We start from the raw sequence: 16,094 nt of genomic DNA on the forward strand, positions 1-16,094 counted from the left end.
TGTCAGCAGGTCTAATCCTAGAAGAAAACACCACTTACTTCTCAACCTGCTGGGGTGTGGTGAGGTCTAAACAATACTAACTGACAAAATCTGCCAGTACCTGAGAACTGCCAGAGAACTGCCTGAGAACTCAGAGATAAACAGTAAGAGGTATGGTCAACCTTCAGGGGAATGAAGAGACTATCTCGATGCAACAAAAATAAAGGAATAATGTGCTTTGCAGCTTTAGAAAGGAACTCTCCTTCCTGCGGGTGCCTCCGTGTCCCAGGCTCTAGGAGACTACCTAACCAGCAAGGTTGATAGCATGACCCTGGCTCCACTGAAAACTTGGGCCTATAGGCTGGCTTATTCTAAAGGGTGCTTTTTAATTCTAAATTTTTTTTTTAATTTTTAATTTTTTTTTTTTTTTTTTTTTTGAGACAAGTTCTCGCTCTGTCACCCAGGATGGAATGCAGTGGTGCCACTTAGCCTCAGTGAAGCTTTGACCTCTCAGATTCAAACAACTCTCTCATCTCAGCCTCCCGAGTAGTGGGGACTACAGGCATTCACCACCATGCCCGGCTAATTTTTTATATCTTATTATTATTATTTTTTTGTAGAGACAGGGTTTTGCCATGTTGCCCAAGCTGATCTTGAACTCCTGGGCTCAAGCAATCCACCTGCTTCAGCCTCGGAAAACTGCTGGGACTATAGGTGTGAGCCTCCGCGTCCACCTGAACCACCTATCTTTAAATTTTTTCAGCTCCAGCTGGCGAACCCACTACCTGCTCTTCTTAGGCAGCATCCCTTGGTCACTATTCAGCCATCTGCTACTGCCAAAGCAAAAGTCCATGGCCCTCAAAGGGTGGGAGCTCTGGCTATTGGCCACTTACCATTTTGCCTTCTGAAATCCTTGTATTTCTTTCTGAATTCACACACTCAGAATTGGCAGTATATTCTTAAGCTGTAAAGTCCTCCACTATATGCCCATCCCAAAAGCCTGAGTAAGATTATTTAATCTAAGAAATGGTTATTTATGGAAATCTGATCTTCTCATTGCCCAATAACCACGGAATACTGAAGAGTTGCCTCAGATGGCAGGGAGCCCGCATGCTAGCTCACACACTATCCCTAGTAGCCATTTAACTTTGGGAAAAGACCTGTTTTTTCTCTGGACTTTAGTTTTCTCCTCTTTAGAAATGAGAAGCTGGTTAGCCAATCAGTCATGTCTATGTCTCTTTCAGGTATATGTTCTACGCTTTGCAAGTGCAAAGTTGACAATCTGAGAATTTGTGCATGCCAAAGGCGCTTAAAAAATCATAGTACCTAACACTTAAGTGCTTGATGTGTATTAACTCATTTAATCCTTCAATAACCATATGATGTAGGTGTTATAATTATTACCCCTATATTTTAGATGAGAAAAGAAGAAATAGAGAGAGGTTGAGTAACTTGACCCATTATCCGGTAGTTTTAAGGATGGGGTTTGTATTTTTAACCACCATATGCAGGATAATGGGCAGATCTGAGGACTAAGGTTCCTTGACGTTTGCATGCTTAGAAGGTTTCAGAGGGAGTGTGAGAATCACAGTTAATCTGCCAATCAACAGTATTTACAGAAAACCAGGACTGGAGCCAGAGAGTGTCCTCACTGTTACCTGTTGGATTCTCTTGGCATTATTTAGTGCACAACATTACTATAGAAAAACACAAGCACTTTTATGGCAATGGTGTAAATTAGGAGGATTCTGACAGTAAAGCCCAGAGTCACTCCAAGATAAAACCATCAGTTTGGGATCTCTTGGCCACCTACTGACCTGTCAGTGTATTGAGGCAGTTTGGGGTGGGAAGTACGTCAAATGATACTTGAGGAGGGAATACAAGAGGCCAGGCAGAGTGACTTACTTATTATTTATTTATTTATTTTTGGTAGAGACAGAGTCTCGCTATGTTGCCCAGACTGGTCTCAAACTCCCACCTTGGCTCCCAAATTACTGGGATTACAAGTGTGAGCCATCATGCCCAACCCCAGAGAGTGACTCTTGACTAGTTTGGAGAAATAAACCGACTTCAAGGGTCTTCAAAACACAGCCACTTGGAAGTCCTGACTGCCCTTCTCTGATCTCCAGCATGCGCCTCTGCAGAAGCAAGTGCCTTTCACTGAGTCTGACCCTAGCTGAGTGAGATATTTGCAGAGGAAAGGACAACATTCTTATTTTTTTTCTGAAACCAAACAAGAAAACCAGGAAAGTTGCTTGCTAGTCTACTACAGAGAGGTAGTGAGGAGAACTTGTAATACTATCTAGATTCTGAGCTCATTGCTCTAGGGCCCAGGGTCCCAAATGGTGCCTCTTTTCAAAGCTTATTTACCATAGTTTCATAGAAACATCACCAAGAGTCAGTTAGTTCTTTACCCTTTGGGTTTTTTCCATCAGTAATCCTCTTGGCACAGGGTGGGGCTGAGCTGGGAACAATATCATATAACTCTGGTTGCAGCTGTCCTTATGCAAACCAGCATATCCACAAGTTACCACCACCTTTTGGGGGAAACCAACATAACAGTGCTGGTGGACACAGCTTCAGGTTGCTAGTGGTCACTGATATGTACCATTGCAACTTGGAAGGAATTCTATATGTTGATACTTTCTTTGATTCTGTCAACCAAACAGCTTTGTGGCACACATGCTACAGTATTGAATGAAATACCTTTCTTTCCCTTGAGCCAAAAGCACATAATAAGCTATAGATTCTTTGCTGCTATGCCATTGATTTATCTACTGTACTTTGAAACCCAGGAGGGCTATGAATCATCCTTCCTAACTTTTCAGCTTCACAGAACAGGTTACTTTTAATACAATCTCTTCTTCATCTAGATTTATTTGTTCTGAACCCTAACACATTCTTAGAGCATTATTTCTTACTGAAGACAACTCTCCCTTAGTGTTTGTTTAATGATAATTTTTGTTCACACGCTCTTCCTGGGTGTCCATTTGCCCTTTAATTTTCTTTTTCCCAATGCTTTATATTCCTAAGAATATCCAAGTTATAAGTGGTCAGATTGCCAGCATTCAGCAATCCCAGGCAGGGGGCAGATTTTACTGCCTTTCTCTCTTCTCTTCCATGGGTTGCTGAACAGTGTTAACATTCTGATTTCTTTTAGTAGTAGAGCTCCAAGACAATCTCTTACCCTGTCCTTCTTACTCATTAACTTTAATTTCCAAAAAATGCCACCGATACCATTCAAACACTAGTTCAGGAATTACCATGGGCTGGGCACTGTACTGGGTGCTGGAGATACTGAGAAGAAACATGATCTGTTCTCAGGAAGCTCACAGTATGGTGAATGTGATCATTAAGGTCATGATTGAGCAAAGCAGGAAGTACTCCAAGGAAAGGTGAGCAAGGCATTTACAGGTATGCAGAGGATTGCTTGACCCAACCTGGAAGAATCCAGAAAAACTCATCCAAGTCTGGGCATGGTGGCTCATGCCTGTAATCCCAGCACTTTGGGAGGCTAAGGTGGGCAGATTGCCTGAGGTCAGGAGTTCGAGACCAGCCTGGCTAACATGTTGAAATCCCATCACTACTAAAAATACCAGAAAATTAGCTGGCTGTGGTGGCATACGCCTGTAGTCCCAGCTACTCAGAAGGTTGAGGCAGGAGAATCGATTGAACCCCCTGGGAGGCGGAGGTTGCAGTGAGCCAAGATCATGCCACTGCACTCCAATCTGGGCGACAGAGGGAGACTCTGTCACTCACAAACAAACATACAAACAAAACCCATCCAAGAGCCACAAAGAGGTTATGCTTGACCTGAACCTTAAAAGACAAGTAGCAGTCATGTTGGGGGAGTCCAAACAATGGATGGGTTGATGTGGATACAGCAAAGGACATAAAGAGTCATGGCCAGATCATGAACGGTTTTGTCCCTTGGGCTAAGAAATTTGAGCTTTATCTTAAAGTAGAGGAGCCACCAATTCCGAGCTACAGCAAGGAATTGTAATATAGCATTGTATCATGTATGAAAGGACAAAATTCATGCTACTTTCCTAAAAGTAAGATTCTGTGTCCCCGTTTGCTTCATCTAATATTGCTTCTTGGCCCCAGCGATAGCACACAGAGCACCGGAAAACTAGTTCAGGCTTAGCACCAATTCCCGAAGCCAGTTTACCTCTCCAGGACACTTACAGCCATGACCTTCTCCAAGCTCTCCAAGATTGCTGTGCTTGTTCCATATTCTGGTCTGCAGAAGGTGAAAGGGTACTAATCATCCTGGAAGCCTTCCTGGAACAGGATCTCTTTGCACAGGGTCATAAAATGAGGGATCCAGATGGTACAGGGAAGTGTAAATGGCAGCTGGAGATGGGACAATAGTAAGAGCAGAGGCAGAGACACAAGTCAGCAGACCCCACATATGACATGCCAAATACAGGGAGTAGGGGAAGAAGTGGGAGACATGGTACAAGAGGTCAAAAGATTTACTGGTTCCCTGTATTACATGAGAATGTTACTGCACAGAGTATTACACATTTCCAAGTTGGAGACACTAAAGTACAAAGGTGTAAATTGTCTAAGCACAGATATGAGGCAGCAGCAAATTAATAAAACAAATCACATGCCTGTTTCTAACCTGTTTGCCATGGCCAAGAAGAGTCTGTGAAATCAAGTTAGACATTCTGTCTTTGAAATCATGCATTTACAGAGCTTACGGAAGCTTTCAAGTGGAAATGTCTTTACTCTTAAAAAAAAAAAAAAGAAAGAAAGAAAGAAAGAAAAACAGCTCAAGTAATGCCCTAATCATCTCCTATTATTGTTTGTATCTGCAGGATTTGGAAACTGCTCGGGAAAACAACTGGATTCCTAATAATCCCTGAACAATTATTTTTATTTTTTTCTGTGGACATTAGCCTTTTAATTTTTCCACAAGGAATTCTGGGCCAATTTAATTCCTTGTGGAATTAAATTCCTTGTGGAAAATTCCTTTTCCACAAGGAATTCTGGGCTAATAAATAATAACATAATTTTCTGAGTGCATGGTACTTTTGCTTCATCTGATTTCATGGCTTTCCTGCTCCATGACAACCCACTGTCTTTTCCCTCACATGTATGTTTTATGATGGTTTTTTCAGGTACCTGAAAGAAAAGCTTTAACACTTTCACTCAAGCTAAGATGCCTCAATTTTCATTAGCGTCTTCATTGGCTAGGAAGTGTTACAGAGACTACCAAATAGTTTCAAAATTACTTGCTCAGTCACGATGCCCACAGTTGACTCTCAGCCTAGCAAAAGAGAAGAAAAAAGTTCTTGTGTTTACTGTCCTGAACATAACCTTACGCTAGTATGCAACCTCCTCAGGTACCCTCAATTAGGATCACATTTCCTATTTTACAGTTATAATGCAATGGACTCTGCATACTGTTCAATGAATATAGGTTTAATGTAATAGGTGTATTTCTGCAAATATATATGTAAATGAGGATTTTGCAAGCACCATTTAAAATTACCTGAGGGGTATTTTCTAAGTAACTGAGAATCTTTTTGTAAAGCAAAAGCCCTTTTAAAAATTAACATCATTCCTTATTTCGTGTGTTCTAAGTTGAAGTTTTCATTGACTAATTTCAAAAAATGATGGAGGTCACCATTCTTTTTCATTTGTTGAGTAAGCTTTACACCAACACAAGAGGCCATCACGCTTTGCCCTTAATTTTACTAAACAACGACATTTGAGCATGTGGGCTACTGAGACAGAAAAGTTCCCCCATGAGTCAGCAGCCAGCCCCAGCAAAATATCTCATGGTTCCAACTAACTACCCCACAGCCTTTCACATTCAGTTCTGCTTTCTCAGTGGTCTCTAGGAGTCTAATTTCTGGTTAGGAACTGAGAAATTGGGTTGATTTCCACTTCCGTAGGATAGCAAGATATCCGCAGGATGTTAAGGGGGCTGGGCCAGTACCCCAAGTTAGCAGTAGTGAAAAAAGTGGCTGAGCCCCAGGATCTAGACCACATGAACTCTTTCCCACCTCAAACCCCCATTCCACTCTCTATCCCATGAGGTTCCGAAGGAGATGAGCAGAGAACAAGACCTGGCAAAGCAAGGCTGTTAATGGGGCTCCGACCTCAAACCCTGATGTCTCACCTTAGACTCATCTCCAGGAGTGGGGTCCTGGGTTTCATATTTTAAAAAGCATGGCATATTGGCATATGTCTCCCCAACCCCCAGCACTACTGCCAGTGGAATGCCTAAGGCCAGTGGTGTGCTGAAGCTGGCTTATACCAGCTCGTGAGAGCTCATTGTTAAACTTTTTAAGAATTTTGCAAGCTGATTATTAAACACAGTTATTACTAAAAGTTAAATTATATAAGCTTAGGATTCAATAAATTACACCGAAAGCAAAGATAATAAATAGCCAAAGCTCACCACTTCCTAGTCATTTACTATTATCTATGTTCTTAAGGTTTTTACCTCTATTGTATCTTTAATGGTGGAAATAGTAAAATAATGTAGAGCTATGCATCTCTTCCTAATTCTACACTCAGTAACATTACATTGGAAGCTTTAAATCAGAGCATTTATACCACAGAAATCAACAAATACTACAAATCAGGGATTGATTTATTGTGGATTGTCTCTAGACTTAAGAAAATAATAGAGAAAATGTAAATAATGCAGATTAAACTTAAAATGTCATGTTTATAGTTGGTACACTGTGAATAGCACAGAATTTGAGAAAATATTCTTCTAGTATTTGAAAATTTTCTTATTCAGTAGAGAAAGTACTCTCTTCATTGACAAACAAGTGAACTTCTATGTCATTGTTGTTTTAACTTTTATCTTATTCTTTTGTGTAAAGAAAAATATCAACCAACATTCAGGTCAGTAACCTACTTATTCATCAACTGCAACCACAGTTTGGCTGCAAATAAAAGCGTTCTATAAAATCAGGTTAAGCATTCTGTGATAACATACAATAAGGAGTATTGTATGTTCTATAATTAAGTTGTATATTTTACTACTTGTAAATCAGTAAAATTTATAACAGACTTATAATTGGTTATATATCCACATGCATTTCTTCTCCAAAGAGCTGGTTGTTAAATATTTACCGGCACACCACTGCCTAAGCCAAGAACAGAAACAGGTTAAACAGCCTCCTGGGCTTCTATCCCATAGGTTCACACCCTTATCTCAGCTCTTTAGTTTACCATTCTCCTGTCAAGAAGAAAACAAAGAATAGAAACGTTTGTACAATTAAATCAAAAGGAAAAGAAATAAATAAGATCTAAGGCAGATAATTTAATCTGCCTAATTCAGCCCTTCCTAAGAAGGCCGCCTCTCAAGTAGGAATGGCTTGAGGCTGATGTGACCACACCTACCATGTGGAAAAGCTGAGAGCAATCCTAACAGATGGCAGCCTTAGCACTGTAGCCTAATAAATATTCTCCCTTTTAATGAGTCCACATCAGATGGCTCCTTGGGGACAGTGGGGGGGAGAAACAAGGAACAAAAGCAGTTTCTCTTGCTTCCTGGTGGGATCTCATACATGTCTGGGGGTACATAACAAAAGATCAGTGAGCATTTCTGCCTTCTACCAAATGGAGTACACATGAACATCACAGCTTTGTGTACAATTATTCAAAATCATCAATACTTGTATTTGAAAACATCTTTGTAGACTTGGAACCAACCCAAATGCCCATCAATGATAGACTAGATAAAGAAAATGTGTCACATATACACCATGGAATACTTTGCAGTCATAAAAAATGATGAGTTCATGTTCTTTGCAGGAACATGGATAAACCTGGAAACCAGCATTCTCAGCAAACTAACACAGGAACAGAAAACCAAACACCTCATGTTCTCACTCATAAGTGGGAGTTGAACAATGACAACACATGGACACAGGGAGGGGAACATCACACTCTGGGTCTGTTGGGGGTGGGGGGCTAGGGGAGGGAGAGCATTAGGAGAAATACCTAATGTAGATGACAGGTTGATGGGTGCAGCAAACCAACATGGCACATGTATACGTATGTAACAAACCTGCATGTTCTGCACGTGTATCCCAGAACTTGAAGTATAATAAAACAACAAGAACCACCAAAAAGAAAATGTCTTTGTAAAGGTGAAATAAAATGCAAATACCAGACAAATATATGGAATCTTTAAAAATCCTGTTACTCAATGGTGTTGTTTGGTCTTTAGGCCAATGCTAATAACCAACACTAACCACTAAGGAGTGTCCTTTAGTGCAGGAAAAAAAAGAAAAAAGAAAAACGCAGTGAAACTTAAAATTTTTCTTTTTGAATGCCCAGCTCTGTCTCTCATTAAATCAGACGACTGACTGACCATATTATTCTTGAGCTCCTGTGCATGTACCTATTCAATTTTTTTACATACTTCCACAAAATTCTATGTTCTATAGTTTTCATGAAACATACCATGAGTATTTTCCATTTGTTAGTCTTATTCCCCCCTACACGTTCTCCTTAATAATTTTTCTCTTAAGAAAAGCAAAAGTCCACCAAATATCTTTTATCTGAGTATCGTAAGGTAGAAACCTTGGGTATAAAGTCATTCCCAAATTAAAGGGAGTGCAGTTTTTCATTTATGAAAAAACACAACTGGGGGATATTTTAAAAAGGAGTCTTCAGGTTAGTTGCTTTTGAATGTCTTATTTACGGTATCATAAAAAATAAATATACAAGATGACTTATCTGGCCTCCAAATAAGAAATGAGTCAATGCTACCAGCATAAAATGTTCACATACCCACCCACCATAAAAGGGAAACTGGCCTCAGAACATTTTACAAAAAAGCATAATGTTATGGGCTAGTCTTGACAAATAGTGCTTTTACTTAATCAGTATGTTTTTGACAGCTAGGCACAGAACACTCCAGCAAGATTCCCCCAGTCCCTTAAAAAAGGAATGCATTTGGTGGGGGTCAGACTGACTCACTGAAAGGGTTGGAGCAGGGAAGAGTGAGAAATCCAATCAGCCTGGCATCCTTACAAGGTGTGAGCCTTGTGTTAATACTGTACAAAACAATTGTGTTGGTGATAGTAAGGATGAAGGAACAAGTGACATACTTTAAACTTGCAAAATAATCCGGGGAAAACCAAGGAGGTATTTCTACCTGCCAAGCTCTGCTAACTGCATAGAAAGAACATGTACTTTCAACCACAAAGACATTACATTTTCTTTTTAAAAATTTATTACTTTTCATCCTCTGTAACTTGTCATCCCAGAGTAAAACTAAAGAACTCTTTGGTCATCACCCAATAACATGCCCTTTAAATAAGAACATTGAGGTATTATTTTCCCGTTTGACTCTTGATTATTAATTCACACCAGCTACCACCCCTTCATGAATCAGAAGGCTGAAGGAATACACTATACATTAATATTAAAATCTAAAGGAAACCAAATGTCAAATTACTGTGGTTTTAGCCACAGACATTTCTATGGCATGTGCAATCCCTGTAGAAGATGCTCCCGAGAAGTTCGACAGGCTGTGTTCACTACATCAAAAGAGAGCTATTACCCAACTCATAAAAATCTTTTTAATGTGCTGAACTCCAAAACTTTCTAAGAAATAAATGTTTTTAAAAAGGAGACTTGTGACTCTCAGCTTAAAATGGTGGATATCCAGTGGTGCTTTGACCCTGCCGTTTGCCTAGAATAGCAGCCCCAGCTTGGCCTTCTCCACACCTTTGCGTGGTCTTCTCAACAGACACCACATATGCCAGGCCTCCCACCTGCAGTGGTACCCTGACCCTCTCAGCGTGCCAGCTGAGGCTTACATGTGCCCTGGATGGTTGCTTCCCGTTCACTTGACAACTATGAACAGATCCAACCTGGTGACCCAATGAACTCCACCATAAACTACTGAACCCTGATTAGACCATGACTGATACAGTAATCAATATAGAAGCCTGAGGCCTCGGAAGTGAAAACTATGGTAACCACTTCTGGTCTTAACTTGGACAAGAATCAACCTATTTATTAAAAGTAGCAGCTTCTAGGTCATTTTTTTAATACCTAGAGGCACTAAGCCCCGTAAGATTCTATTTTTCTACTTAGAGGTACAAGTGATGACACTTAACATTAGTTATTTCAGGTTAAGAGCTGTCCATAATGAAAACAACAACAAAAAAATCCCTCAGTACTTTCTGCACACTTACTAGAAAGGCACAAAGAGAGCCACTACAGAGAAAATATGAATTGATTTTAAAAGTGGTTAGGTCATAAACACATTAGCTTTAATACAGAAGAACAGGACCTCAGGACCTTCAGTAATTATAGGTGGAAAACACTCTTTGCATACAGAACTTCCAGCTGTAGCAACACAACTCAGAAGGCTATATATTGCAATGTAGTGGGCTTGAGCTTTGGTGCTGCACAGATCTGGGTTCAAATCCCAGTTGTCGCACTTTTGAGCTTTGGTCAATTTACATAATCTCTGAATTTCTATGTGTAATCTCTGAAATTCTATGTGGGAGGTAAATGTTACATCATCCATGATGATTGATAAGTAGCATACACTTCCCACATATAACTGAGGAAATTAAAAAAGATAAGCAACCAGCACAGTGATTAATTTTCCCCTTTGCTTCCTCATTTTATAGGTAAGAATACTGAGGCACAGAAATAAGGTTTTGCCAAGAGCACAGTAACTTATTAGGCTTAAAATAGTCTTGATTGTAAGAGTATGCAAACTTGGGAGACAAAGTTATGTACAACAACTAGTAGTTCTACTGGGAAGAATAACTTATTAAGTTATAGTATTAAGTACCATCTTATAAGTTTCTGATAAATACCATTCCCCATCAGACTGATGAGCTACTAAGTGCAATTTATGAGATTAAAAATTTAAATTTAACATTTTACATTTCCATAATACTTTATGCTTTATAAAGTGCTATAATCAATGTTATTCCACTTGATCACAAGAGTCTCAACTTTAAAAAAGGCTCATCTTTTAGTAATAGGAGTGACAGAATTTCATAAACTAAGAAATTTTAAAATATACATTTTAGGTATGAAAAAAAAAAACAAATCATGACTAATTAATGATTTTGCTAAAAGTTTCTCAACTTTTAATGAAAACCCATTTTCCTTAATGGTATATATCATACAACAGAGGTTAAACTGAGAGATTTACAAAACATTCATTTTCCCAGGAAGAAAGCTGCTTGGACTTCTTGCAAAAAAAGCAAAGATAAGGATAGAATGTGAAAATAAAATTCATATGATCAAAGAAACAAAAGACTGCCATTAAGAGAGGGCAATAATTTTTCAAAATACATCTGCATAACTTATAGTTTCAATTAAATGGTGCTTCAATATTACAAGTCTAGACAAACTATATCCTCCCTCCAACCCTGTCTGCCCCCATCTCCTGAAACCAATGGAAACACACACACACACGCACACACATTTTTGTAATATAAAACTAAGTAAAATGATTTTATAGAAAGACTATTGCCTTTTCTATTCATGAAAAGTTTAAATGTCTACTGAAATATACTATTTGCTGTACATAACTTACTGGAATCTTACTCCTTTTCATACTAGTGAACGTGAGCCATGGAGGACTGTGTCTTGGATGGGAAATTCCATCATTTATCTATAGTTTAACTGCATTATCTGACTGAATACATCTACCCTGTATATTCGTAAGACACCATAGCATGGTAACATGTCAATTTTTACCCATTTTCTCCTTTAAAGACACTGACCTAGTACAGATCCTAATCAACTTACGCTTTCATTATGGCAAAATCTTCCAGTTCTTTTCTGATGACTGCTATCCTCTCCCTGTTTTGACCTACTGACTTGCACATTATGGCCAGACTGATAAAAGTAAATCTGCACTGTCACTTCCTTCTTCAAAAATCAGTAAAAGTTTCCCACTAATAGCATCCCATTTAAATTAATGGTTAGTTCTTACCGGCCATACACTTGATTCTTTCACTTCTTCACTTCACCTGAGACAAAGTCCATCATAATGCAGTATGTGAAGGACACGTTTTCCTTGAAAACTAAGATTTAAGTGCCAATTTAACTTTTCTCCCACACTTTCACTACAATATATTAACTTACAGCACCACCTATCTTTCAATAAAAGCTTAACCAAGAACTAGATTTACATTTAGCATAATGCCCGTAGGCTGGCCGATACAATTTAGTGTAAAATTAAGCCCAAAGTGCAAAATATTTTTTAAAAATCTAAAAATAAAAGTTTCATTCAACACTATATAAAACACTCATTAACAGTATATATAAAGTTCTTAGTAATGTTTCAAACCAAGGGGTCTGGCCAGTTGTATACCAATGACTTAAATTTAGCACAAAATAGTGAATGTAACTAAAAATTGCAATCAGCGAGCAGAGCCATTCTGACTTATAAATTCTAATATTCATTGATATTTTCACATCTAAGTGTTGACTGGAATATGTGTTGACTTTTCCTTAGAAGTATTCCCAATATTTTAGTCATTTTCTCTGTTCAAACAAGAAACAAAAATGAAGAGGCAGAAATTATTTTTATATCCTCTCGGTGTGATACCTATTATAAATATATTAGCAGTATAATGTGAAAGGGGCCTGATAGTGTAGTACACAGTTCAAACCAAGTGTACCATACTCCTTTCTCAGTGTTATTCTTTGATCTCAAACTACAACAAAATTCTTTTTAGAAATGAAAACTTCCTTATCTAAACCACCTCATCAGTATAGAAATACCAGAGAAAATATTTTTGGTCATAATGAACAAGCATTTGTACCAAAAGCTGAGAAGTCAAACCATGAGAGGCAGGTGATTATATGAAAAGCCTGACTGTGAGGTCCATGAAGAATTAAAACATCTTAAATTTATACAGCTATTCCCCTTGTACAGTTCAACTCTCTAAAGCAGGCTGAGTAAATATTAATGCCCATTTCACCTACAGGGAAACAGATGCACTACTGCTTACGTATGTCAGTTCATGAAAAGCAGAACTCTGAGCCAGGCTTATTTAAGGTTGCCTCATCATGTTCTGTTCCTCAGATATAAAAATTAAAACAAACAAATGACGACAACAAAAACAATGGCCCAGCACAGTAGCTTATGCCTGTGTAATCCCAGCACTTTGGGAGGCCAAGGTGGATCAACTGCTTGAGCCCAGGAGTTTGAGACCAGCCTGGGCAACATGACAAGACCCTGTCTCTAAAAAAAAATAGAAAAATTAGCCAGGCATGGTGACACATGCCTGCAGTCCTCAGCTACTCGGGAGGCTGAGGCAGGAGGATCACTTGAGCCTAGGAGGTCGAGGTTGCAGTGATCTGTGATCACACCACTGCACTACAGCCTGGGCCACAGAGCAAGACTCTGTCTCAGGAAAAAAAAATAATAATAATAATTTCGATTAAAACTGACCTTGGAAATAATGTAACATAAAAATTATTTTGAAAATAGCACTTGGTTATAATTTTCATTGTAACTGTTAATATGACAAAAGTTTTGAAGACTATTTTTTTAAATGGCTTGTTAAACTGAGTTGGATAGTTGGATTAAGCATTTTCTTAACAATTAATACACCAGGGTGCTAATTATTTTAGAAGGCTCTTCTGTTAGGGTTTATAATTCATCATGTCATACCACACAACTTGTACTATAGACTTTCTTCTGGTGATTCATGTCAGCCGACACTAACATAAATCTTTTTGTGACAAGTTAAATTATCATTCATTACCATCCAATTTAAATAGTTATCTTGACAGTTATAGCAGAGTTGCCAAAAGAGAGAATAAGCTCTTCCAAACTTTATAATAATTAGTGAAAATTTCATATTAGTGGAATAAAAAGAGTAGTTCTCATCTGTTTGGCTTCGTAAGTCTTCTATTCTCTTTCCAAAGTTTTACATTTCCTATCAGTTACTTTCCTAATGTCATACTAATTTGAAATTCCTTCTTTCCTCCTGTAGAGTCCTTTTTAAGGTGTTCTAGAAAAACTACTAATCAACTTCAAGGTTTACTGAACTTTTGTGTTTTAACATGTAAAATACAATCAAAATGTTCATATTTTCTCACATTTTACTGCACAATACAAAACTGATTTAAATGCATTAAGAAACAACATTTTCTTTTTAAATAAACACTAACAAAATGTTTGGCAAGAGATAACACAATTTATTTAAATATATTCTGACTCAAGATGAAGGCAAGCGCTTTACCTAGGTTTACATATTTTAGCTATAGATTTTCATTGAACCATTTTTCTGAAATGTCATTCTTTTCATTCATGCTTCTTTTATTCTCTCTCTTTAGAAGTTCACAGTGTTATACAAGTGAAAAACAAGACAGATAGAAACCACCCTAAACATAAGGCTTTATGTACATAAAAAATTTAATAATGTTGCCATAACCCCTAATACAGTGTGATCCTATTTATTATCCAGAATAAAATTCTGTACATATTAAATTCTTCAAGTATATCTAGAGCAGTGCTTGTAAAAGTGAGGTCCCACTGCTAAGTTAATGGCCATCTCTTTGAAGATCACTTCTACCTTCAACACAATTATGGTAGAGTTCTAATAGTTTATTTTACATGTATTATACATTCTCAAATATTCTAAAATGCTCAAATGAGCCAAACATATACTTTGATTTACATCTAGTTGAATATTCCCTTTATACAGCACCAGAGGTTAAAAAATGGATCTAAGTAACCAAATATTCTCTTTCCTTTAATAGTTAGAGTTTATCATCATTTATTTCTATAACATTAAACCCAAACTGAAGATGAAGACACCCTGGGTCAAATGCTTTCATCTTAAATAAATAAACATTTCATCCACTTCATACTTAAATACCAAGTTGTTTTCCTATAACACATGTTTCTTGGTAACAACTACTGAATCAACTAAGCTGAACACCAACTTCTTATCTTTGAGGACTAGGCAAGTCGGATAGGATTCTCTAGGTTTGCTTTAAAACTTTTAAGAAACCTGGTTGCCAGTTCGTCATCAACCACTCGACTGTCACTTGACATTGTGACTGTTATGAGCTGGCGCTGCTGCAGTTTGGCATTTCCCTCTTCATCCTCAGTGAGCTTCAGCACAGGCCGGAACCTCCCAACCGCCAAAATGCAGGCCTGAGGAGGGTTAATCACTGCAGTAAATTCGTCGATGCCAAACATCCCCAAGTTGGAAATACTAGGGGGGAAAGAAAAAGCTCTGAGGGACGCACGTCCTTAATCAAAGTTCCCTTTCCCCGAAGCACATATTTTATATATATTTTATTAGGTAGTGTAGTAAGGCAAGAAAAAAATATATTAAGTAATGAAAAAAGGAAAAATGTAGTATTCACAAATAAATTAATTGTGTACATAGGAAAAATAAGACTCTACAGATAACTAGTAAAATTAAAAAGTAAATTTAGTTAAGTCATCAGATAAAAGGTCGATATAAAAATCCATTTTATATCTAGAGTCATGTCCCACATAATGAAAGATCACATATCCAATGGTGGTCTTACAAGATTATGATGGAGCTGACGAATTCCTATTGCCTAGTGGCATCATAGCTGTCATAACATATTGCAATTACTTTATTTTAAAAATAAATTTAGTGCAGCCTAAGCATACAGTGTTTATAAAGTCTACAGTAGTGTATAGTGATGTCCTAAGCCTTCACTCATTCACTGATTCATCCAGAGCAACTTCTAGTCTTGCAAGCTCCATTCATGGTAAGTGCCCTAAACAGGTGTACCATGTTTTACTTTTTACATTTTTACTGTACATTTTAAAAATGTTTAGATACCCAAATACTCATCATTGTGTCACAACTGCTTACGGTATTCAGTAGAGTAACATGCTATACAGGTTTGTAGTCTAGGAGCAAACGGCTATATCATACAGCTAAGGTGTGTACACGCTGTACCATTTAGGTTTGCGTAAGTACACTCTATGATGTTTGCATGATGAAACTCCTAACAATGCATTTCTCATATCCCCATCATAAAGTGGCACATGACTCTATATATAAGTTGCTATAATTAGAAAATAAAAAATTAAAACAATATCATTTATAACAGTATCAAAAAACAAATACCAAAGAATAAATCGAATG

General features: G+C 37.8%; 1 protein-coding gene across 3 annotated transcripts in view; it reads right to left on the minus strand.

The window, feature by feature from the left end:
• Positions 1 to 13,983: 13,983 nt before the first annotated feature.
• PDHX (pyruvate dehydrogenase complex component X) overlaps positions 13,984 to 16,094 on the minus strand; it is a 74,238-nt gene continuing 72,127 nt past the window's right edge. For all 3 annotated transcript variants that reach the window (XM_025355910.1, XM_025355912.1, XM_025355909.1), the window contains one exon: positions 13,984 to 15,179. In XM_025355910.1, the coding sequence (XP_025211695.1) occupies positions 14,921 to 15,179 (259 nt within the window). In that variant the 3' untranslated portion in view covers positions 13,984 to 14,920. The remainder of the gene's footprint in view (positions 15,180 to 16,094) is intronic.

This window comes from Theropithecus gelada, chromosome 14, assembly GCF_003255815.1.
Source record: "Theropithecus gelada isolate Dixy chromosome 14, Tgel_1.0, whole genome shotgun sequence".
Classification (NCBI taxonomy): Eukaryota; Metazoa; Chordata; class Mammalia; order Primates; family Cercopithecidae; genus Theropithecus; species Theropithecus gelada.